The sequence below is a fragment of the Heptranchias perlo genome, chromosome 19 (genome assembly GCF_035084215.1).
Source record: "Heptranchias perlo isolate sHepPer1 chromosome 19, sHepPer1.hap1, whole genome shotgun sequence".
In the NCBI taxonomy this organism is placed as follows: domain Eukaryota; kingdom Metazoa; phylum Chordata; class Chondrichthyes; order Hexanchiformes; family Hexanchidae; genus Heptranchias; species Heptranchias perlo.
In genome coordinates, this window is record NC_090343.1 from 5,263,551 (window position 1) to 5,288,397 (window position 24,847).

Consider the following 24,847-nt stretch of genomic DNA (forward strand, 5'->3'; position numbering starts at 1 on the left):
TAATTGGCATGAAACTGACAATCTCATTCAGAATAGGCCTGGGTTGTGTGGGGAAGGGAAGAATGTCGCACTTAGTGCAGGCCGAGGGTTCTTGCATGAGGCATAATGTTAGTCCAGAGTTAAAGCAGCTATGCTACACTGACCTGAGAGTGATTGATGCTGGCAGTGGATGGAAAAAAATGTTGAACCTACAATTCACCCAATCGTTTTAAAAAGGACACCAAGTACATTTTTAAAAATTTTGAACAAAAAGTAAAATACAGTAGACACCTGGAAATGTGAAACAAAAGCAGAAGACTTTAGAGAAACTCAGCAGGTCAGGCAGCATCTGTCAAGAAAAACACAAGTCAGTCAATGCTTTGGGTGTTGAACCCTTCCTCAGACTTCTCTCAACAGGTGCTACTTGATCTGCACAGTGTCTCCAGCAATTTCTGTTTTTGCATGAGTCACAAATACATAATGTGACGAGGTAATCATGTCATAACACATCATTGCCTCACTTGCCCATGCCGTCAACATGGGCTCGTGAAATGTGGCTCTTCCCACGCTTTCACCCACGCCCACCCCCCAAACAGATCCCCCCAAAAAATCTGCCGAGCACTTTTTTCATGAAGACAATGTCCCTTTCATGCAGGATACGACCTCTTTCTTTCCAACATAAATATTGCATTGTGCTGATGCAATGTGTAAAGACAGAAAAGGAATTTCTCAATCAAGATGTTTTGCTACTAAGAAAGGATAGGACAGCCAGTTTCTTGTGCCATCATCACTGATCAAACAATATATATGTGGGACCAATAACTAGCATAACCTAGGTGTATAATATGGCTATATTGCAACATTACAACAGTGACTACACTTCAAAAGTACTTCATTGGCTGTGAAGCGCTTTAGGACGTCCCGCGGTTGTGAAACTGTGCTCTATAAATGTAAGATCTTTCTTTTTTCTTTATATAAGTAACATAACTTGGTGTAGTAATGCATGAAATATGATAAATACCAATATTCTTGCCCTCTTCCCCCGACCTGGGTGCTAGATGGCACACGTGAGGTGGTCTGGGGGGGGGGTGCCCCGGTACAGCCTTGCCTCCGGCTGGTCCATAGCGCCAGCGTTAGATGCAGGAAACTCAAGGGGCAACTGCAGACCTCTAAGGCTTCTCTGATTGAGATCCTTCCATCTGGTATCCCCACGCTGGGGCGCCCAGTTGTCTTTCCAAACAACAGGAGGCAGGTGGACGGGGGAAGCACCCTTCAGCCTCATCCGGTTCTCTGCCCCCTTTCTCCTACCTTCTGTGCCAGAGTGAACTGAATGTTCCACCAGGGACAAGGACCCAAGAAAACTGCAGGTCCTACAGCTTGATACAGGGATTGTCCCGAGCAGCACAGTTGGTGAGTGTCACTGTCCAATGTGCAACTTGGCCATAAAGACCTCCGCAGACCCTAAGTTTGATCTCAGCCAGCACAGGGGTAGAGGCTCGAGAACTGGGCTTAGCTCCCCTGAGCCAGACGGAGGAACAATCACCGAGGATTCCTACTCCTGGTTGACATCCAGTGACTATTGCTGAAAAATGTGGGTGTATGGACGTTGGGTGTGGACAGGGTTCAGACTGGGCTACCATGATGCCTCATGACCAATTAGCCTGTTCCACTCACTATTAAGACTTACACATGAAGAACGCCGATCAGGCAAAGTACCGGAGAGTGGTTGGCAGCTATGAAACCCTTTACTCAGTGAGGATCAGTGAATTTAGGAGAGAAAGTCGGGGGATATGGTGGGCCCATTCAGGGAGATATGTTGGGCCCAGTCAAGGGGATATGGTGGGCCCAATCAGGGGGATATGGAGGGCCCAGTCGGGGGGATATGGTGGGCCCAGTCAGGGGGCCATGCTGGGCCAAGTTGGGGAGATGTGGTGGGCCCAGTCAGGAGACCATGGTGGGCCCAGGCACGGGGATATAGTGGGCTCAGTCAGGGGGCCATGGTTGGCCCAGTCAGGGGATATGATGGGCCCAGTCAGGGGGATATGGTGGGCCCAGTCAAGGGGCTATGGTGGGTCCATTCAGAGGGCCATGGTGGGCCCAGTCAGGGGGAAATGATGGGCCCAGTTGGGGAGATATGGTGGGCCCTGTCAGGGGGATATGTTGGTCCAGACAGGGGGATATGGTGGGCCCAGTCAGGGGGATATGGTGGGCCCAGTCAGGGGGATATGGTGAGCCCAGTCAGGGGGATATGTTGGGCCCAGTTAGGAGGATATATTGGCCCAGAAAGGAGGATATGGTGGGCCCAGTCAGGGGGATAGGGTAGGCCCAGTCAGGAGGATATATTGGCCCAGACAGGGGGATAAGGTGGGTCCAGTCAGGAGTCTTGGATTTTCTCCTCTTACCCTTCCATTTCTGAAGGTGCCAACGTGTGCTGAAGTGCAGTCCCACAGGTCCTCTAATACTTTGCCCAATTGGCCATTTGTCACACACAAGCATATCAGTATGGTTATTTAGCCCCAATGTCTCTGCAGAGAATTGTTTTCCCCTTTACATGAGACACAGATTGAGCTCGATCTGTGTCCTCACTCAATGTACGCACCTATTCGCTTTCCAGCTGGTGTCACTGAATAGAAATCAGGAACAGGAACCTTCTCCTTAGCCCAAATGCACGAAGACCACCTAAACCTCCGGTTTTCATTATAGGTTTCTAACTACATGCTTGGCTAGTCCATCCGTCGTCCTACTACAATAACCTAAATGAAAGACGTGAAATTGAGGACTGCAAAACTACCATTACCAACTTACAGCAACAAAAAAAAAATCACCTTTGAATTTGGCTTACAGGCTCCGTGTGAATTACTGTAACACTAGTGTTCAAAGCAACTCGGTGACAATCTATTTTTGGTGTCAGCCTTGGCTCAGTTGGTAGCATTCTTACCACTGTGTCAGAAGGTGATGGGTTCAAGACTTAATCATTTAATCTAAGGCCCGGCTAGCTCAGTCAGTAAAGCATGAGGATTTTAATCTCAGGGTTGTGGAGTTCAAGCCCCATGTTTGTGTTGTACTCGAAGGGAAAATATTTACAGGGCTATGGGAAAAGAGTAGAGGGAGTGGGACTAATTGGACAGCTCTTTCAAAAGAGCCGGCACAGGCACGGTGGGCTGAATAGCCTCCTTCTGTGCTGTATGGCACTATGATTCTAAAGTCATCCCTCTAGTGAAAACATTACTGCCGATTATATGTATATATACACAATTGGCAACATCTTTTGATTTTCCTTGTTCAACTTCAATGGCCTCCTTCCATGCTGTAACATACTATGGTATTATGCTAACACTTCAGTGCAGTAATGAGGGAGTGCTGCATTGTCGGAAACACTGGGGTCGATTTTCATGATCTTCGCCTGTTGTTAGTGGGATGGTAACAGCCTCACAATGGGATCAGGAGCCTCCCCACCCCTGGTAACACCAGGCGATGCGGCCAGCGCCATTTTGAAAGGGGCCTACCGCCAGGTGTCCAAAGCCCCCCACACGTGTTTCAGGCAATAGGCCCCTTTTAATATGGAAATTTGAGTCCTGTGAGGTAAATAGGAGCCTGATTGTAATTTTAGGTCAGAGCCTATGCCGTACTCACACTCCGAAGAGGCCCCGACAAAGATAACAACAGCAACAACTTGCATTTATATAGCGCCTTTAACGTAGTAAAACACCCCAAGGTGCTTCACAGAGGAGATTATCAAACAAAATTTGACACCAAGCCACATAAGGAGATATTAGGACAGGTGACCAGAAGCTTGGTCAAAGAGATAGGTTTTAAGGAGCCTCTTAAAGGAGGAGAGAGAGGTAGAAAGACGGAGATGTTTAGGGAGGGAATTCCAGAGCTTAGGGTCTAGGCAGCTGAAGGTATGGCCGCCAACGGTGGAGTGATTAAAATTGGGGATGCACAAGAGGCAAGAATTGGAGGAGTGCAGAGATCTTGGAGGGTTGCAGGGCTGGAGAAGGTTACAGAGATAGGGAGCGGCAAGGCCATGGGGGAATTTGAAAACAAGGATGAGAATTTTAAAATCGAGGCATTCCCAGTACAGGAGCTAATGTAGGTCAGCGAGCACAGGGGTGATGGGTGAATGGGACATGGTACAAATTAGGATATGGGCAGCAGAGTTTTGGATGAGCTCAAGTTTATGGAGGTAAGTCTTGAATTATTTTTGTGGGCCTGGGGGGAGCAGGAGTGAACAAACCTCTGAGGCCCACAAAAATAATCTGTGCTGCTGCTGCATCAGAAGCCCTGCCCCCCCGCTGTCTATATAACAATGACTACACCTAAAACACAATTCATTGGCTGTGAAGTGCTTTGGGACATCCTGAGGAAATGAAAGGTGCCAAATAAATGGAAAGATATTTCTTTCTTTTCAGTTTAGAGGCTCCAAATAAGTCCTGTTTTTAAAAAAAAATCGTTTCCAAATTATTCCGGAAAGATTTTGCTTTTATTTGAAATATTTGCGATTAAGATTTCCATTTTGTTGTTGAAGAACCCCTTGAGTTTTTTGTTCAACCAGTGGCACAGCCTCAAAACAAAGCCTATAGTTCTGGTTGCTATGATGAAGATAATGTTAAAGCGTTAAATTTCCTGTTGAAGGAACTCTGTAGTTTAAAGCCCCTCCCCACAAAGGCCTTGTCCTGGACATTGTAACTGAAAGAATACAGCTGTTCATGTGTTTTTTGGGGGAAATATATTCGAGAAACTTTATCTCACCGTGGGTTTTAATTGGCACCACAATAGTTAACATGTTTGTGTAAAAATTGTTTGTGCTTTATTTTAATGCAGAGAACCTGTTTCAGATACCCTGAGTTAAAATAGCAGACAACATAATTTTACACAAACACATTAAGCAGTGCTATACCAGAGGAAATTAAATAACCAAGGGGTAAATGGCCTCCTAATTAGGCCCACCATGGTCTCCCAACTAGGGCCACCATGGTCTCTCAACTAGGCCCACCATGGTCTCCTAACTAGGCTCATCATGGCCTCCTAACTAGGCCCACCATGGCCTCCTGACTAAGCTCACAATGGCCTCCTAACTAGGCCCACCATGGCCTCCTAAGTAGGCCCACCATGGCATCCTCACTAGGCCCACCATGGCCTCCTAACCAGGCACACCATGGCTTCCTAACTAGGCCCACCATGGCATCCTGACTAGGCCCACCATGGCCTCCTAACTAGGCTCACCATTACCTCCTCACTAGGCCCAGCATGGCCTCCTAACTAGGCCCACCTTGACCTCCTCACTAGGCCCACCATGGCCTCCTCACTAAGCCCACCATGGCCTCCTCACTAGGCCCACCATGGCCTCCTAACCAGGCACACCATGGCCTCCTAACTAAGCTCACCATGGCCTCCTCGCTTGACTCACCATGGCCTCCTCACTAGGCTCACCATCCTCACTAGGCTCACCATGACCTTCTCACTAGGCTCACCATAACCTCCGAACTAGGCCCACCATGGCCCCCTCGCTTGACTCACCATAGCCTCCTCACTAGGCTCACCATAGCCTCCTCACTAAGCTCACCATTGCCTCCTCACTAAGCTCACCATGGCCTCCTCACTAGGCTCACGATAGCCTCCTCACTAAGCTCACCATGGCCTCCTCACTAGGCTCACCATAGCCTCCTCACTAGGCTCACCATGACCTCCTCACTAGGCTTATCATGACCTCCTCACTAGGCTCACCATGACCTCCTCACTAGGCTCACCATGGTCGCCTGATAGGGCTCACCATGGCCTCCTGAGCGGCCCCGCAATTGCCTTGGCAATCCTAAAGTTGATGCCTGGATATGTAACATTCTGTCACTTTGTTTGAGATGCCAACTTGTCATATTTAATACTGAGCCTCTGAATTTGCAATTTGAAATTCAGCACATGTGTGGGAAGAGGTTTGAAGCCTGCAACTCATACAATCCCTGCCCGACACTGGATCCTAACCTTGGAGCCTTGCATTTAATTCTGTCCTGACTCCCACCTGATCCTGACCCACTTCACACTGCAGCTGTGCTCCTGGCTGCCGAGACTAGGCCCTTCTGAGATTCCCCAATCGCTCTGTTGATGCGTATAATGGCTGGTGCACTACTGAGTTATAAAGACCAGAAAAGTCCTAGGTTTAATCCTTAGTCTGTGCTGATAGCTGATCTCAGCCACTATAATTGGGACCGACACTCCTCTGCTATGCAGGGGAAGCTGGGGGACATAAAACCAGCTAAGATTGCCATCCCTGATCAATAAGCAGTGACTCCTGCTGGAAAACACATGCGTGTGCACGGTGGAGAAGGACCGGGTTCTGCTGCGATACATCCCCATGATTAAATAGCCTGCTCACATTCAATGCCCAGGGCTCACGTGTGAAGAATGGCACTCAGAGGAGATGCAAAGGGGGCACAGGAGGGCACCCAGTATACAAGGAACAACACCCCAGCAAGAGTCTTGCACTTTCAGAAAAGCAGGGAGAAATATCTTGGAATGGCTTGTGAATAATGGGACGTTGTCAGTGATCAGAATACGGCGATCCAATGCAAAGTTTCAGATGACGCCACAGATTAAAGCTTCTGGCATTGCAGCTCTGAGATTAGGAACATTAGGATCAGGAAGTAGGCCATTCAGCACCCCCTCCCCGCGAGCCTGCACCACCACTCAATTAGATCATGGCTGATCTGTATCCTCAATTCTCATTTACCTGCCTTCACTCCAGCCTTGAAATCAATCTACTGTTTAACGGAACCTGCCCATTGGGAAACTGATGGGTCCAGATTGGCCGCGTCATCAATGGAAAATGCAATCGGAACGGGGTGTAAAACAGATTCGCCAATCCCATCCCATCAGTTTCCCAATAGGCCAGTTAGGTTAAACTTACCCCCATAATATCTAACGAGCTATGAGAAGAGACCAGAGAAACTTGGGTTTTTTCAGCCTGCAAAGGAGGTGCCTGGGATGTGATCTTATAGATATATTTAAGATAGTTAACAGAATGGAAAAGTTAAATATTACTTTAAATTAAGTTGTGAGAGTAGGACAAGGGGACATAGAATCAAGCTAGTAAAAGGTGTCATTAGGACTGATATTAGGAAATCCTTCACACCAAGTGTGACCAGCATGTGGCATAGACTTCTAGGCAGAACAATAAAAGTGCAAACTCTGGACTCTGTTAAGAAACAATTGGATGCTGAAATGGGGGGGACTTTAGGAATCTTTCTGGGTGGATGTAATAAGATGGGCCCAGATGCCTTCATCCATAGCTATCTTACAACCTTGTGACTAGTTTGACGTTATGTGAATGACTTTCTCATTTCCAAGCCTCTCTTTGTCAGCAGTGTCTGTTGGCAGTGACACTGACTGTCTGTGTACTCCACGTCCCCACTGTGTGACTTTTCTTCACACAAGATGATTTACAACAGTGATACATCACTGAGGGACGTAACTAGCAGACAATTTCTACATTCAGTAAACGTGCTAAGCAATGTTATACGTAAAAATGAGAACCGAAATAGTTTGAACTCAATTTCAAGCTGATCACAGGAACTTATTTTGCATATAGCACAGAAGGAGGCCATTTGGCCCATTATGCCTGTGCCAGTTCTTTGAAAGAGCTTTCCAATTAGTCCCACTCCCCTGCTCTTTCCCCATAGCCTTGTAATTTTTTACCCTTCAAGTATTTATCCAATTCCCTTTCAAAATTTACTATTGAATCTACTTCCAACGCCCTTTCAGGCAGTGCATTCCCGATCATAACAACTCACTGCATAAAAAAATGCCTCCTCATCTCCCCTCTGGTTCTTTTGCCAATGACCTTAAATTTGTGTCCTCTGGTTACTGACCCTCCTGCCAGTGGAAACACTTTCTCCCTTTTTGAACAACTCTATTAAATCTCCCTTTAACCTTCTCTGCTCTAAGGAGAACAACCCCAGCTTCTCCAGTCTTTCCACGTAACTGAAGTTCCTCATCCCTGGTACCATTTTAGTAAATCTTCTGTGCACCCTCTCCAAGGGGATATCAGATTAACATTTAGTCTATTTATCACTTTGAGCTTATTTTTTACACATGTCTGTAAATTTAGAAACTTGTAGAATCGGAACTATTCACCTGAGCTTCCACAAGGGCATCCCTGGTCTTTTCGATACTTTTCTTTTTCATTTTATTAGCAGAGTGCAAAATGCTATTTTAATTTTAATAAAAAAGCAGATATTTTTATTGAGAAGACCGGGTGAAGGTCCATTGTTAGTAGTGCAGGATTAAGGTTGAAAGAGAATATACCGGTTGAGGTAAATCAAGTAGTGGTTAGATAAGGCCAAGCTTAGGTTTTAGAAACCTGTACAATTATAGGAAAGAACGAACTTGCATTTATATAATGCTTTTCATGTCCTCAGGATGTGCTAAAGCACTTCACAGCCGATGATTTACTTTTGAAATGTAGTCACTGGTGTTTTGCAGGCAAATGGAGTAGTCAGCATGGCTTTACGAAGGGGAAGTCATGTCTGACAAATTTGCTTGAGTTCTTTGAGGACATAACGTACAGGGTGGATAAAGGGGAACCAGTGGACGTAGTGTATTTAGACTTCCAGAAGGCATTTGACAAGGTGCCACATAAAAGATTATTGTTCAAGATAAAGAATCACTGGATTGGGGGTAATATTCTGGCATGGGTGGAGGATTGGTTATCTAACAGGAAGCAGAGAGTTGGGATAAATGGTTTATTCTCGGACTGGCAACCAGTAGCCAGTGGTGTTCCGCAGGGGTCGGTGCTGGGTCACCAACTCTTTACAATCTATATTAACGATTTGGAGGAGGGGACCGAGTGTAACATATCAAAGTTTGCAGATGATACAAAGATGGGAGGGAAAGTAGAGAGTGAGGAGGACATAAAAAACCTACAAGGGGATATAGACAGGCTGGGTGAGTGGGCGGAGATTTGGCAGATGCAATACAATATTGGAAAATGTGAGGTTATGCACTTTGGCAGGAAAAAATCAGAGAGCAAGTTATTATCTTAATGGCAAGAAACTGGAAAGTACTGCAGTACAAAGGGATCTGGGGGTCCTCGTGCAAGAAAATCAAAAAGTTAGTATGCAGGTGCAGCAGGTGATCAAGAAGGCCAACGGAATGTTGGTGTTTATTGCTAGGGGGATAGAATATAAAAACAGGGAGGTATTGCTGCAGTTATATAAGGTATTTGTGAGACCGCACCTGGAATACTGCATACAGTTTTGGTCTCCATACTTAAGAAAAGACATACTTGCTCTCGAGGCAGTACAAAGAAGGTTCACTCGGTTAATCCCGGGGATGAGAGGGCGGACGTATGAGGAGAGGTTGAGTAGATTGGGACTCTACTCATTGGAGTTCAGAAGAATGAGAGGCGATCTTATTGAAACATGTAAGATTGTGAAGGGGCTTGATCGGGTGGATGCGGTAAGGATGTTCCCAAGGATGGGTGAAACTAGAACTTTTTTTTTTTATTCGTTCACGGGATGTGGGCGTCGCTGGCAAGGACGGCATTTATTGCCCATCCCTAATTGCCCTCGAGAAGGTGGTGATGAGCCGCCTTCTTGAACCGCTGCAGTCCGTGTGGTGACGGTTCTCCCACAGTGCTGTTAGGAAGGGAGTTCCAGGATTTTGACCCAGCGACAATGAAGGAACGGCGATATATTTCCAAGTCGGGATGGTGTGTGACTTGGAGGGGAACGTGCAGGTGGTGTTGTTCCCATGCGCCTGCTGCTCTTGTCCTTCTAGGTGGTAGAGGTCGCGGGTTTGGGAGGTGCTGTCGAAGAAGCCTTGGCGAGTTGCTGCAGTGCATCCTGTGGATGGTGCACACTGCAGCCACAGTGCGCCGGTGGTGAAGGGAGTGAATGTTTAGGGTGGTGGATGGGGTGCCAATCAAGCGGGCTGCTTTATCTTGGATGGTGTCGAGCTTCTTGAGTGTTGTTGGAGCTGCACTCATCCAGGCAAGTGGAGAGTATTCCATCACACTCCTGACTTGTGCCTTGTAGATGGTGGAAAGGCTTTGGGGAGTCAGGAGGTGAGTCACTCGCCACAGAATACCCAGCCTCTGACCTGCTCTCGTAGCCACGGTATTTATATGGCTGGTCCAGTTAAGTTTCTGGTCAATGGTGACCCCCCCGGATGTTGATGGTGGGGGATTCGGCGATGGTAATGTCGTTGAATGTCAAGGGGAGGTGGTTAGACTCTCTCTTGTTGGAGATGGTCATTGCCTGGCACTTGTCTGGCGCGAATGTTACTTGCCACTTATGAGCCCAAGCCTGGATGTTGTCCAGGTCTTGCTGCATGCAGGCTCGGACTGCTTCATTATCTGAGGGGTTGCGAATGGAACTGAAAACTGTGCAGTCATCAGCGAACATCCCCATTTCTGACCTTATGATGGAGGGAAGGTCATTGATGAAGCAGCTGAAGATGGTTGGGCCTAGGACACTGCCCTGAGGAACTCCTGCAGCAATGCCCTGGGGCTGAGATGATTGGCCTGCAACAACCACTACCATCTTCCTTTGTGCTAGGTATGACTCCAGCCACTGGAGAGTTTTCCCCTTGATTCCCATTGACTTCAATTTTACTAGGGCTCCTTGGTGCCACACTCGGTCAAATGCTGCCTTGATGTCAAGGGCAGTCACTCTCACCTCACCTCTGGAATTCAGCTCTTTTGTCCATGTTTGGACCAAGGCTGTAATGAGGTCTGGAGCCGAGTGGTCCTGGCGGAACCCAAACTGAGCATCGGTGAGCAGGTTATTGGTGAGTAAGTGCCGCTTGATAGCACTGTCGACGACACCTTCCATCACTTTGCTGATGATTGACAGTAGACTGATGGGGCGGTAATTGGCCGGATTGGATTTGTCCTGCTTTTTGTGGACAGGACATACCTGGGCAATTTTCCACATTGTCGGGTAGATGCCAGTGTTGTAGCTGTACTGGAACAGCTTGGCTAGAGGCACAGCTAGTTCTGGAGCACAAGTCTTCAGCACTACAGCTGGGATGTTGTCGGGGCCCATAGCCTTTGCTGTATCCAGTGCACTCAGCCGTTTCTTGATATCACGTGGAGTGAATCGAATTGGCTGAAGACTGGCTTCCGTGATGGTGGGGATATCGGGAGGAGGCTGAGATGGATCATCCACTCGGCACTTCTGGCTGAAGATGGTTGCAAACGCTTCAGCCTTGTCTTTTGCACTCACGTGCTGGACTCCGCCATCATTGAGAATGGGGATGTTTGCAGAGCCTCCTCCTCCCGTTAGTTGTTTAATTGTCCACCACCATTCACGACTGGATGTGGCAGGACTGCAGAGCTTTGATCTGATCCGTTGGTTGTGGAATCGCTTAGCTCTGTCTATCGCATGTTGCTTCCGCTGTTTAGCATGCATGTAGTCCTGAGTTGTAGCTTCACCAGGTTGGCACCTCATTTTTCGGTACGCCTGGTGCTGCTCCTGGCATGCTCTTCTACACTCCTCATTGAACCAGGGTTGATCCCCTGGCTTGTTGGTAATGGTAGAGTGAGGAATATGCCGGGCCATGAGGTTACAGATTGTGCTGGAATACAATTCTGCTGCTGCTGATGGCCCACAGTGCCTCATGGATGCCCAGTTTTGAGCTGCTAGATCTGTTCTGAATCTATCCCATTTAGCACGGTGGTCGTGCCACACAACACGTTGGATGGTGTCCTCAGTGCGAAGACGGGATTTCATCTCCACGAGGACTGTGCGGTGGTCACTCCTACCAATACTGTCATGGACAGATGCATTTGCGACAGGTAGATTGGTGAGGACGAGGTCAAGTAAGTTTTTCCCTCATGTTGGTTCGCTCACCACCTGCCGCAGGTCCAGTCTGGCAGCTATGTCCTTCAGGACTCGGCCAGCTCGGTCAGTAGTGGTGCTACCGAGCCACTCTTGGTGATGGACATTGAAGTCCCCCACCCAGAGTACATTTTGTGCCCTAGCTACCCTCAGTGCTTCCTCCAAGGAGTGCTCAACATGGAGGAGGACTGATTCATCAGCTGAGGGAGGACGGTAGGTGGTAATCAGCAGGAGGTTTCCTTGCCCATGTTTGACCTGATGCCATGAGATTTCATGGGGTCCAGCGTCAATGTTGAGGACTCCCAGGGCCACTCCCTCCTGACTGTATATCACTGTACCGCCACCTCTGGTGGGTCTGTCCTGCCGGTGGGACAGGACATACCCAGGGATGGTGATGGAAGAGTCTGGGACGTTGGCTGAAAGATATGATTCTGTAAGTATGGCTATGTCAGGCTGTTGCTTGACTCGTCTGTGGGACAGCTCTCCCAATTTTGGCACAAGTCCCCAGATGTTAGTAAGGAGGACCTTGCAGGGTCGACTGGGCTTGGTGTTTTGCCGTTGTCGTGTCCGGTGCCTAGTGGTCCGATGCCGGGTGGTCCGTCCGGTTTTATTCTTATTTTGACTTTTCGTAGCGAGATTTTACAACTGAGTGGCTTGCTCGGCTATTTCAGAGGGCAATTAAGAATCAACCACATTGCTGTGGGTCTGGAGTCACATCTTGGCCAGACCGGGTAAGGGCGGCAGGCTTCCTTCCCTAAAGGACATTAGTGAACCAGATGGGTTTTTACGACAATCCGGTAGTTTCATGGCCATCATTACTGATACTAGTATTTTAATTCCAGATTTTTATTTAATTAATTGAATTTAATTAATTAATTGAATTTAAATTCGCCAGCTGCCGTGGCGGGATTTGAACTCATGACTTTGGATTTTAGTCCAGGCCTCTGGATTACTAGCCCAGTAACATAACCACTATGCTACCGTACCCGGGGGCATAATTTTAGAATAAGGGGCTGCTCTTTCAAAACTGAGATGAGGAGAAACTTCTTCACTCAGAGGGTCGTAGGTCTGTGGAATTTGCTGCCCCAGGAAGCTGTGGAAGCTGCATCATTAAATAAATTTAAAACAGAATTGGAATTAGGGGTTACGGGGAGCGGGCAGGAAATTGGACATGAATTTAGATTTGAGGTTAGGATCAGATCAGCCATGATCTTATTGAATGGCGGAGCAGGCTCGAGGGGCCGATTGGCCTACTCCTGCTCCTATTTCTTATGTTCTTATGTTCTCATGTTGCACACAGCAAGATCCCACAAAAAGCAGTGAGATGAATGACTAATTAATCTGTTCCGCTGTTGTTGATTGATTGATAAATTTTTGCCAGGACACCCAGAGAACTCCCCAATCTTCCTCAAAAAGGTTCCATTGACAGGGCCTCATCCAAAAGAGGGCAACTCCAACAATACAGCACTGCTTCAGTGTTGCACTGAAGAACCAGTCTTGATTATGTGCTTAATTCCTGGAGGAACCCACTCCCATCTGTGTTGGAGACAAGGGTACTACCAACTAATCCAGGTTAAGACTTAAGGGAAGAGAGAAACCTAATGAGGGAGGCAAGCAGTTCCGGTCCTGGGAGAGAACGAGTTAGAGTAGGAGACGGTGCAATGAGTCTCGATTTCAGCACAGTGAGGATGCAGAAAGCAGCAAGAGCATGTAGCACAATGCATTTAAAGTTTAGGAGGAATAACAGAGAAAGGTTTAAAGGAGTATTACCCAACCTATTAGTGACAGAATGGGGAAAGATAAGAACAGCTATGGGGACTGAGAGAGAAATTGGAGACTAGAGAGGGATTACCTACCAGGCAACAAGCTTTTTCTGACATATCCAGGAGTGAGACGGGGGTGCTAGGAGTGTCTCCCCAGGATATAGGAGCAGCATTCAAGTCTTGGAATGACATGGACTTCATAAACAGTTAAAAGTTCGCAGTTGATGTGTTGCTAACACATTTAGGACTCAGCACTTTACACGGTGTTTAAATCTGCATCTCTGCGTGTCATCTCTTTGAAGTTAGTGATGTATAGCTGGGGCTCGAGCTGGGATTTTCTTAAGCAAAGAGGGGAGGGAGCAAGAAAGGGAAAAAGGATTTCTACCCGCTTACCCTCTTCCCACAAAGATCTTTACATGATTATCAGTCCCAAACTTCAGTAATTATCCGTACAGCAAGTACCGCAGTTAATTAGTCTCCCGGATAGTTCAAATGGTAAGTGCGCTGCTGGGTGCAGATGTGAGGTACGCAGACTAGGAGGATGAAATTGCAATGAGTTATCTGATCTCAGCTAGGGTATTAGAAAAATTGAACGTCATGGGATTAAAGGGACAGTGGTTGCGTGGATAGGACATGAGGGAAAAAATAGCAGCCAGTTTTTATGCACCGCCTGAAAGGGTGGTGGAAGCAACTTTCAAAAGAGAATTGGATAAATACTTGAAGGGGGAAATTTTGCAGGGCTATGGGGAAAAGGCAGGGAAGTGGGACTAATTGGTAGCTCTTTAAAAGAGTCGGCATGGGCATAATGGGCTGAGTGGCCTCCTTCTATGCTGTATCTCTTTATGATTCTATGATTTGGGGCAATGCAACTGAGGAAGGAAAAATCAGCCAGTATTCCCACTGCAGCTGGCTCTCCAGTGACCTCACATTGGGTTAGGATGTGACCAGCCTGGACTGTCATTGCCCCCGGGGACAACTGGCTCAGCACACACTACCGAGATTCAGACATAGAGAATAGGAACGTTGATGAGCTGGCACCAGTGGAATCAAAGCCCAGTATGAGTCAATACTTTTAAAGGGAGGTGAGTAAACTGGAGGGAAAAGCAAAGTGATTATTAATGGCTAGCAATAGGGAAGCACTTCCGTACATTAAAAGCTTTTGTGTTCAGGGGCGTTGGCGTATTGGTTCCTGCATTGGTGTCAAGAGGCTGAATAAATCACCGATACAAGAAGCGCTGGATCACCTGTGTGAGCTGAGTATTGTACATTCTTGAGTAAAGGCTACTCCAATGCCACCCAAGTTCAACCCGATCACCCCCTTAAAAATAAAAGAATGACCTTCCTATAAGATGAGAGTCAGTATTACAGAGTTCCTATCCACCAAAATACTATCCCCCTCCCCCATCCCCTTTGGCAGGCACTCGCTAATGCTCTTTGCTTTCTCTTATCATCAGCAGTGCGTTCCTACTATTTGTTGCTCTCTCAGCGCTCATGATATTCAAATGCTGCTTCTCCCAAACAACTTCAGTCCGGCCTACCACGGCTGATTTTAAGTTTCATCCTCCTGTATCTAACCATCTGAGCTCTCTCTGATTTTAAATTAGCAGCGGTTTCTTGGACTGAAGTTGGGAGTGAATGTTCCTGTTTAAACATCACTGTCCACTTTCTTTGGAGAAACCTGAGGAAAGCCAGCATGGATTTGTTAAAGGCAAATCGTGTTTAACCAACTTGATTGATTTTTTTTGATGCGGTAACAGGGCGGGTTGATGAGGGCAGTGCAGTTGATGTGGACTGCACATATATGGAAGGCGTTTGATTAAGTGCCACATAATAGGCTTGACATCAGAGTTGAAGCCCGTGGAATAAAGGGGGCAGTAGCAGCATGGTTACGAAATTACCTAAGTAATAGGAAACAGAGAGTAGTGGTGAATGGTTTTTCAGACTGGAGGGAGGTATAGAGTGGTGTTCCCCAGGGGTCGGGACTAGGATCATTGCTTTTTTTGATATATATTAGTGACTTGGACTTGGGTGTACAGGGCACAATTTCCAAATTTGCAGTAGTGAACAGTGAGGAGGATAGTGATAGACTTCAAGAGGATATAGACAGGCTGGTGGAATGAGTGGACACGTGGCAGATGAAATTCAACGCAGAAAAGTGTGACGTGATACATTTAGGTAGGAAGAACGAGGAGAGGCAATATAAATTAAAGGGTACAATTCTAAAAAGGGTGCAGGAACATAGAGATCTGGGGGTATATATGCACAAATCGTTGTAGGTGGCAGGGCAGGTTGAGAAAGCAGTTAAGAGAGCATATGGGATCCTGGGCTTTATAAATAGTGGCATAGAGTACAAAAGCAAGGAGGTTATGATGAACCTTTACAAAACACTGGGGTTTGGACACAACTGGAGTATTGTGTCCAATTCTGGGCACTGCACTTTAGGAAGGATGTGAAGGCCTTAGGGAGGTGCAGAAGAGATTTACTAGATTGATTCCAGGATGAGGGACTTCAGTTACGTGCATAGACTGGAGAAGCTGGAATTGTTCTCCTTAGAACAGAGAAGGTTGAGAGGAGATTTGATAGAGGTGTTCGAAATCATGAAGGGTCTGGACAGAGCAGATAGAGAGAAACTGTTCCCATTGGCGGAAGGGTCAAGAACCGGAGGACCATAAATTTAAGGTGATTGGCAAAAGAACGAAAGGCGACATGAGAAAAAACTTTTTTACACTGCGATGGGTTGTGATCTGGAATGCACTGCCTGAGGGGGTGGTGAAGGCAGATTCAATTGTGGCTTTCAAAAGGGAATTGGATAAGTACTTGAAGTGAAAAAATTTGCTGGGCTACGTGGATAGGGTGGAGTAGTGGGACTAGCTGGATTGCTCTTGCAGAGAGCTGGCACGGACTCGACGGGCCGAATGGCCTCCTGCCATGCTGTATTCATTCTATGATTCTAAGATATGGCCTGTGTATATAACACACCCCATTCCTACCCTTTTACTCCAAACAGGGACATCAATTTCTAGTTTATATGCGAGTATATATGTTATAATGAAGGAAGTAGAATTACAAATACCAAAAGCTTTATATTCTAACTTGTAACTGGTTCTTTATGAATATTGTACATTAATAACTAGAATAATTTCCTTGGGATTGCCAAATATATGGTGAGGTATTTAAGTGTTGAGAAGGGTGTTTGTTTTTTGCTTAATCGTTGCAAAGTTTGAAGTTCAGTTTCTAAAAAATAAACCCACAAAAAGTTCAACAGGGGTTGTGCGGAAAATAACTGAACACGAGACAAATTTTCCATTATCTTAATGATCTTAGAGTTCGGTTATGTTGTCACGTTCTGAAGTGAACCGATTTTATCCGCTCGTCGATTGTGAAAAGTGACAGTTTAAGTTGGGTACCAGGTCCTGATATAATTCTTAAACACACTACAGCTCAGCGGCCAGATTCCGATCCCCTTTCCCTTCCACAGAAACTGCCTCACATCGATTCGGATTTGCATCGACTGTGGTAATGACCCGTCCATTGCAAACCGCGTTTTAAAAGTTGGATTTCCTGCAAACTTCTCAAACTTCGAATATGACATAAATGTTAATAAAGGGTGGGGGCAGTGATTCCTGGATCTCTCCGAACATTAAGATGTATTGCTGGGACCAGAGCTCTGCGTACACATCGACTGCACGTGCGGAAACTTCTTGCTGCCAGTTAGACTAAGGTCCTTATGCACCGTAACAAGGGACCACTGACTGTGCATCGCACCCAACACCTATCGGTCTCGGGGAATTAGTTACGATATAACAGCAGCCTGAAATAGTGGAAAGAAAGGTTGTGCCCACGGTCGCTGTTTTTAAACCTCTTGAACCCAGGCTATCGGGGAGGGTAACTATTCGTTTAATAAGAGGGCGAAACCATTTCATTTCGCATTGCAACTTAAGATATCGATTCCACAATTTTGTGAATGTTCCAATATTAAATGAGGACGACATTTCTACCTTGGCAAAAAAAAAACAGGAGTATTGACTTTCTCCGTGATTAATGACACGCCAACAAATCGCAGATCTGCTGTATTATTAACCATCCAGTTTCTGAGAACGTGATATAGTTAGCGGATTGTTAACTATGGAAAAAAGTGGCCTTTCGCCTGTTTTTCATTAAGAAAGAAAGGAATTTCACCCACATTGAGCTTTAACAAACGGATCTTTCAGATGTTTTCCACAATCTATTAATAGGCGAGAATTGCCCTAGATTTTTCTCCGTAAGAATCCACGTCCCCAAAAATAAACACAATTACATTTCCGTCACATTTCTGTGCTAGTCCGCTCACCCAGAAGTCTGCCAGAACTCATTGCCAGTGCACCTAAATTGTACATCTTTTACAAAGCATTGATAATTCCTACTTTAAAGGAAGGGTTCTAAAAAATATATTAATTGGTCTCGGCATCCCTAGGCTGGAAAGGATAGATCAGCCAGTCGCATCCAGTGGCTCCAGGTGCGGGCATTGGGTGACAGCGGCAATGTGTTCACCATGTAAAAAAAAACTTGCAACGTATAACACCTTAAATCTTTTCAATAAATTGCATTTGACGTACAGTGACTGTTGTTAGGTAGGTAAATGCAGCAGCAATTTTTGTGTACAGCAAGATCCTACAAATAGCAATGACTATGTTTTTGGCTGTGCTGTTTGAAAGTACAATGCTTGCCAGGGCAGGGGGGCAACTTACCATACTTTGAATACTGCCCTGAAATCTTTCACCTGTTTGAACCGTCTAAACAGACACATGGGGCCTTAGTTTATTGCCTCATTTAGTCCATAGCATGTCCATAATGCAGCTTCCTCAGTATTGCACTGGAGTGTCAATCTAGATTTTGCCTTCAAAATTGTTTCTTTTTGAAGTCCGTTGTATTTTGTTGCATATGGGGACCACCAAAAAAAATTATTGACTCTACATATTGTGGGCATTTTATATATTTTTTAATGTACTTTTACACAGTGCAGTAATCGTGGGGATTATGTCACGCAACATTTGGGAGATCTGTTTTTAAACGAGATCAGACACAACGTTTAGTAAATAAATAAACAAATCTGGACAGTTGCAAGGACCATTGATGGGTTAGGGCTAAAAGAGGTTGTAATCGACCAAAGTAATTGGAGCACAGACACATATGCCAGAGAGAAATGTCCTTTGATATAAAGTGAAATCACACCATATTTTACAGCCCGGTAAAACGTACGCAACAGTCTTGTACGTAGATTTTCCTGCGCGTTTCTCCCCCCGATTGCTACACATTCTCATTTTTTGTTCCTGCATTTGTTTTTTTAAGTTTTGAGAATGCCGTAGATTTTTTTTGTTGTCTCCTAAAACCTCAGAATTAAACAAGTTTATAAAATAATATTATGAAATATGAAATAAACAAAGCATTATATCTCTTAGGTCGCATCCTTTCTAATACGAACGGAACTAATTCCTGGTGAAAACAAGAGCAGATCCGATCTCCACTATCAAAAAATGTATTAAAACGTGTTCGGAGTCTCCGAACCAACACTTGCTGAATCTTTTACCTCCGAATGGATTTACTCATAACGACAATCAGCAAACCCTCCCTCCCCAAAAGTAAAACTTCTTATGATAATTACTGTATTCCTTCCATGAAATTTGCATTAAATCAGAAGCCGGGAATTCTTGCAAAAAACACTAGAAAAAAATCTTTCTAAATTGGTAATTATTATTACAAGTTTATTTAATAATATTATGAAATAATAATATTAATGAACTAATTCGGAACGGCAAATCACAGCCAGCTCGTCAGATAGGAATTAAACCATTCTTCTATACCACCTATATATATATATATCAAGATTTTATTTGTGGAGGGAAGTTGAGCATTTTTTTTTAAAAAGAAAAACGTTTTGTCGAATTTAATTCACATTCACATTGTCTCCTAAGCAGCAAATTTCAGTACAAATAATAATTCAGAAACGTGTACACAGCCTGTGCAAAACTCTGGCTGAATTAGTTGCTCATACATAAAGATTCGGTTGAATGGAGACTGTTTGAAGAGGTTCACCTACCCGACCATACTGCTTCGTTGCTCAGTGGAAGCTGGCTCTGAGTTCTGGAAATGTACAGCCCAGCCATCTGGGAACGACTTAAATGAACACTTTTTTTGTCTCTCCCCACCCCCCCCCCCCCTTCTCAAAATAACCTGGAGGCAATATATTGTTTCCCTTCATTATTTGCCTTCTCCCACCCCCCTCTCGGGGTCCTTGGGGGGTGGGGGGAATGGTACATACCTTGCCAACAAAAAGGCAAAAAAAAAATGAACTGGTTGACTGAAAGTCAAGAGACAAAAATAGTTTTTTTAAAATAAGAAGCTATTCAATGAAAGGAGAAAGGGAGAGCACTATGCGTGTTTAAAAAGTTCATAACTGCATGGAGTTGTTCTTTTCAACAACAAAAAGTTGGACTGGAGTTCAAAGATATTTTTTAAAATAGTGAATAACGATAGAGGAAGAGGGAAATTGTTGATGGAAATAATGAATGACTGGCAGAGATATTCTGATTTGGCAGGTTTTTTTTCGAGATAGATTTTGGAAAAAATGAATAACCAATTATAATTGCACAGTGCAATACTAAGGTGCTGGTACATTAATTATTGTTTTTTAAAGGGGTTGGAGGGGGTTGGTTATCAAACCTGTGCAGCACCCTTCGGCGAGCACAGCTTATTTTAGAAACAGCCAAGGAGATACCATGTGATCACTAGGGGCTTATTCATGATCTCCTGGTTGATGTCCTATTCTCCTACTTTTCCATTACTTTGTGCAAAGGACCGTGGCGTTTCACCTCCATATAAAAACAAATTCTAACTGACCCGGACAACACATCAAATTGGATACAAGTACAACCAGTGCAGGGTCACGCACCGTGTGCCGCGCTGCCGTTAACCTTCGCCCATTTACTCTTTTATTTGATGTGATATTTAAAGGGAGCCCATCATTGAAAGAACACGCTTTCGTAATTACAATTTGTAATGTTGAATTCCAATCCTATATTCTGGCCCTTAAACGCACCCCGTGCAGTGGAACGGAAATGTAAATGCAGCTTATCTTTATCGAATCCAGCGCAAAAAAATACAATTTTGTAAATAGAGTATTTGAATAAATGAATTAAAATCGCTTTAGATGAATAAATTGGAATCTGATATAGGACAACAGCGAGAAAAAAATGCAAATACACGTTTCTTCCCGTGCAGAAACGGTCTCAAAGTTTACGAATACCGCTTGTAACCAATAATAATGAACAAAAAACAACTATATCTGATGCAAATATGGATTTAAATTGTATTTTGATGAGTGCATTTATTTGTGTTATTTTACAAGCTTTTAATATATATATGATGAAAAATATTATCAGTTACTGCAGCAATCAATTGTTTACCCGTTTGCAAATAAAACCCTTTAGAAAGGATGAGTAAAATTTAAAAAAATAAATTTAAACCGGTCTCCGAGTTTCATTTCTTTTTAATACAGCGGATCTATTTCTCCTTTCTTGTCGTTTCCAGTCTCTTTCCGCTCCCATGCATTTATTTCAATCAAAAAACAATATATTTATTTTTTCACTTGCTGGAAAATATTTTTATTTTTCTGTCTATTTTATTTATATTTATAAATTTATACTTGAAAATACTAGACGGGAAGTTTATGGAGTTAAAATATCTATTCTCTTAATGGATTTTACTGTATCAGTCAACTTCCCGTGCAGTATTTTAGAAACAACATATATATGTATGGTTTTAAAGTTTATTTTAGTTTTAAATTAATTTCCCCATGTTTAGTCCCCAGGGTGGCCGTTTTCTAGACAGGATGAAAATCGTGCTGAATTTTAACTCCATCACATATTAATAAACAGTCCTGTAAACCACAGACATCAATTGTTTATTTCTGTCTCTATTATTTTGCTATATTAAAAATTACTAAATAAACTCACGATTGAAGTCATTACAAACGAAAATTACGCGGGGTTTTAAATCTAAAAAAAGATAAAACGGTTTTTATAAATTAGCAGAATGGTTTGAAAAAAATGCATTAGATTAATTTTGAAATCACCGTTACCGAAATTAAAAATTTGGGTGAAGTTGATCTATTTCAATACTTTGTTTTTATTTGTAATTGTATTTGTTCGAAAAATATTTAATCAAACGGCTTTGAAAAAAACAGTATCGGGTACACTAAGAATACGAGTGTTAATATTTAAGAGTTGGCGGAGAAGATTGAATTTATTTGAGGAGTTAAAGATCGAAGAATTTATTTTAAATCCAGCCATTCATTACAGATTTCGTTAAACAGTAAATAGGAGGGGAAAACAGAAAAATAGAGTGGGGTGGTCTGGTTAAACTTTAATACCTAATAATTTTAAACATATTAGCACGAAGAAGTCCATACCTTTTTAAAACAAGAAAAGTGAATTAACCGAATGTTATTCAATAATAATAATCCTTTAAACGCGTGATCTCCAAACAGTGCAATTTACATTTATCCATTGAAGCTAATTAATAAAAATCAACGGACAGAAATTAACTTTTAATATTGATACTGGAGGTTCTTATATTTAGCTCAAGGAACTCGTAAAAATATGAAATGGCAATAAGGTGAAGATTGCTGGCTGTAGTTGTAGTAGTAATTGTAATCTAGTATTCATTGTAACTAGCGTAATGTATAATATATAATGTAGGTATTTATCGTATTCAGTGTTCTGTGGTATTTATTGCACTCATTGTAATGTGTAATGTGGTATTTATTGCAGTCATTGTAAAGTTTAATGTAGCATTTATTGCACTCATTGTATTGCTTAATCTAATGTTTATTGCACTCATTGTAATGCTTAATCTAATGTTTATTGTACTCATTATAATGCTTAATCTAATATTTATTGCAAGCATTGTAATGCTTAATCTAATATTTATTGCACTTATTGTAAAGTGTAATCTAATATTTATTGCACTCATTGTAATGCTTAATCTAATATTTATTGCAAGCATTGTAATGCTTAATCTAATATTTATTGCACTTATTGTAAAGTGTAATGTAGTATTTATTGCACTCATTGTAATGCTTAATCTAATATTTATTGCACTTATTGTAAAGTGTAATGTAGTATTTATTGCACTCATTGTAAAGTTTAATGTAGTATTTACTGCACTTTGTAATGTGTAATGTAATATTGCACTCATTGTAATGTATAATGTAGTGTATATGGCACACATTGTAATGTGTAATGTGGTATTTATTGCACTCATTGTAGTGCTTCATTTAGTATTTATTGAACTTGTTGTAGTGTGTAATGTAATATTTATGGCGCTCATTGTAAAGTGTAATGTAGTATTTATTGTAATGTATTTATTATACCCTGTTTAATTTATGTATTGCATTCAGTGTAATGTAATATTTATTATACCTAGTGTAATGTAATATTTATTATACCTAATGTAATGTAGGATTTCTTGTGTTCATTGTAATTTGTAATATAATATTTATTGTACTCTGTTATGCAGTGTTTATTTTACTCAAAGTAATGCATTGCATTCAATGCAATGGCTAATGCAGTAATTATTGCACACAATGTAATGTGAAATATAGAATTTATTGTAATCACTGTTACGTGTAATGTGTTGTATAATTGTACTTTGTGTAATCGACAGTATCGTATTCATGATACTACGTCCTTTGTGTAGTGTAATGTGTTTTTTTAATTTACTGTAAAGTAATGTTTATTGTAGTCAGCGTAATATGTAATGTAGTATTTGTTATACTCAGTGTAATGTATACCCTATGTGTAATGTGCACACTAATACTTTTCAGTGAGTGTTTATTTTCTTATGTTGCCTACATATTTTTTTCTGATTCACAGAATGCACCATGACAGAATTAGCAACTGTGAAATTGAACATTTGTACATCATTTATCTGGATGAAATGTTGCTGAGGGCTGAACTAAGATATTTGCTTTGAATGGAGTGGAATAAAGATTAATTTTGCCGGGAGACCAGCTCACTCGCCCTGTCACATGACTGATTTTAAGTCCTCGGAGCAGATGGTCTTTTGAACAAGGGGGCATTCTGCCCTCTACAGCTTCTCCATATGAGGTAGGCTGGAACTTCAAAAAAAATTCCATTCTTTTGCTGCTCTTTTCAATTATTTCAGGTTTCAGCTGAAAATGATGAGAAATGATAATGAGAATTGAAGATGGTGTTGGATGATGCTCCTTCAGGTCTTTAAACCTTGGGCTCTGATGGTGCAACTGTACCGCGCCTTGTGGTTTAACTGATAGTACAACTGGTAGTTGGCAACCCCGAGCTCTACTTCCCACTTGCATTGTTCTCAGGCCGGGTAAAGCAGTGCTCTTCACATGCCCATTACCAGAGGTACAGAGCCCCACTCACTGCCCCGGTAAATCCTTTAATGCATTCCCATGGCATGGAGCCAACAGGCCACCCAGGGTCTTTTCAAGTTTTATAATCCATGGCCATTCGTCTTGTGTGGAGCTGAGATAGTTGAGTTGTTGGCGGAATAAAAGTAGAAAATGCTGGAAATATTCAGCAAGTCAGGCAGCATCTGTGGAGAAAGAAACAGAGGACCTGAAACCTTAACTCTGTTTCTTTCTCCACAGATGCTGCCTGACTTGCTGAGTATTTCCAGCATTTTCTGTTTTTATTTCAGATTGCCAGCATCTGCAGTATTTTGCTTTGGAGTTGTTGGCGGACTATTCGACCATGGAAAGCTTTGCAGCGGAGCCTGGAAGTCACCCAGCCCAGCTGTTATATTGCACATCAGACATTGTTTGGCTTCGCAACAGTAACTGGAATAGACTCCTTCCCCATCCTTTTTATGTTTTTAAAAAATTTGTGCAAAGCTAAGATGTATCCGCCTCAAATAATTCTAAAATAAAAATAATGGCCTAGAAATTCACTGGTGTCGCGGCTGTTTTACAGGCGTAAAATGGGGGCCTAGGCGTCCAATATGATAGCAGGCAACACGTACGCGCACATTCCGCACCTGAAATGCGTTGCTCGTCATATTGGTAAAGGCTCCAGAATAGGCATCCAGGGCCACACCTGAAACAGGCATTAGGCCTTCGCATTTGCAAATAAGGACGGCCTAACGCCTGTTTTAGGACTCCTTCCCGAAATTGGGCCGGCTTGCAATCAGGATAACCAGGTGTACCCGCAGCCTAACCAGCGGTCCCTGTTTAATCAGGAATTGGTCCAGTTC

General features: G+C 43.4%; 2 protein-coding genes across 7 annotated transcripts in view; one reads left to right on the plus strand and one right to left on the minus strand.

Annotated features, from left to right (window-relative positions):
- The window catches only part of asip1 (agouti signaling protein 1), a 64,237-nt gene extending 44,548 nt beyond the window's left edge, over positions 1-19,689 (minus strand). The window contains exon 1 of the mRNA XM_068000217.1: positions 19,653-19,689. Within this exon, the coding sequence (XP_067856318.1) occupies positions 19,653-19,660 (8 nt within the window). The 5' untranslated portion in view covers positions 19,661-19,689. The remainder of the gene's footprint in view (positions 1-19,652) is intronic.
- LOC137335103 (uncharacterized) overlaps positions 1-24,540 on the plus strand; it is a 107,342-nt gene extending 82,802 nt beyond the window's left edge. For 3 of the 6 annotated variants that reach the window (XR_010966329.1, XR_010966331.1, XR_010966332.1), the window contains exons 3-5: positions 19,015-19,194; positions 23,488-23,721; positions 24,296-24,540. The gene's annotated coding sequence lies outside the window, so the exon portion shown is untranslated. Of the gene's footprint in view, positions 1-16,108; positions 16,256-19,014; positions 19,195-23,487; positions 23,722-24,295 lie in introns of those variants that run through there. The other 3 variants (XR_010966330.1, XR_010966334.1, XR_010966333.1) reach the window with 2 other exon arrangements.
- Positions 24,541-24,847: the final 307 nt, after the last annotated feature.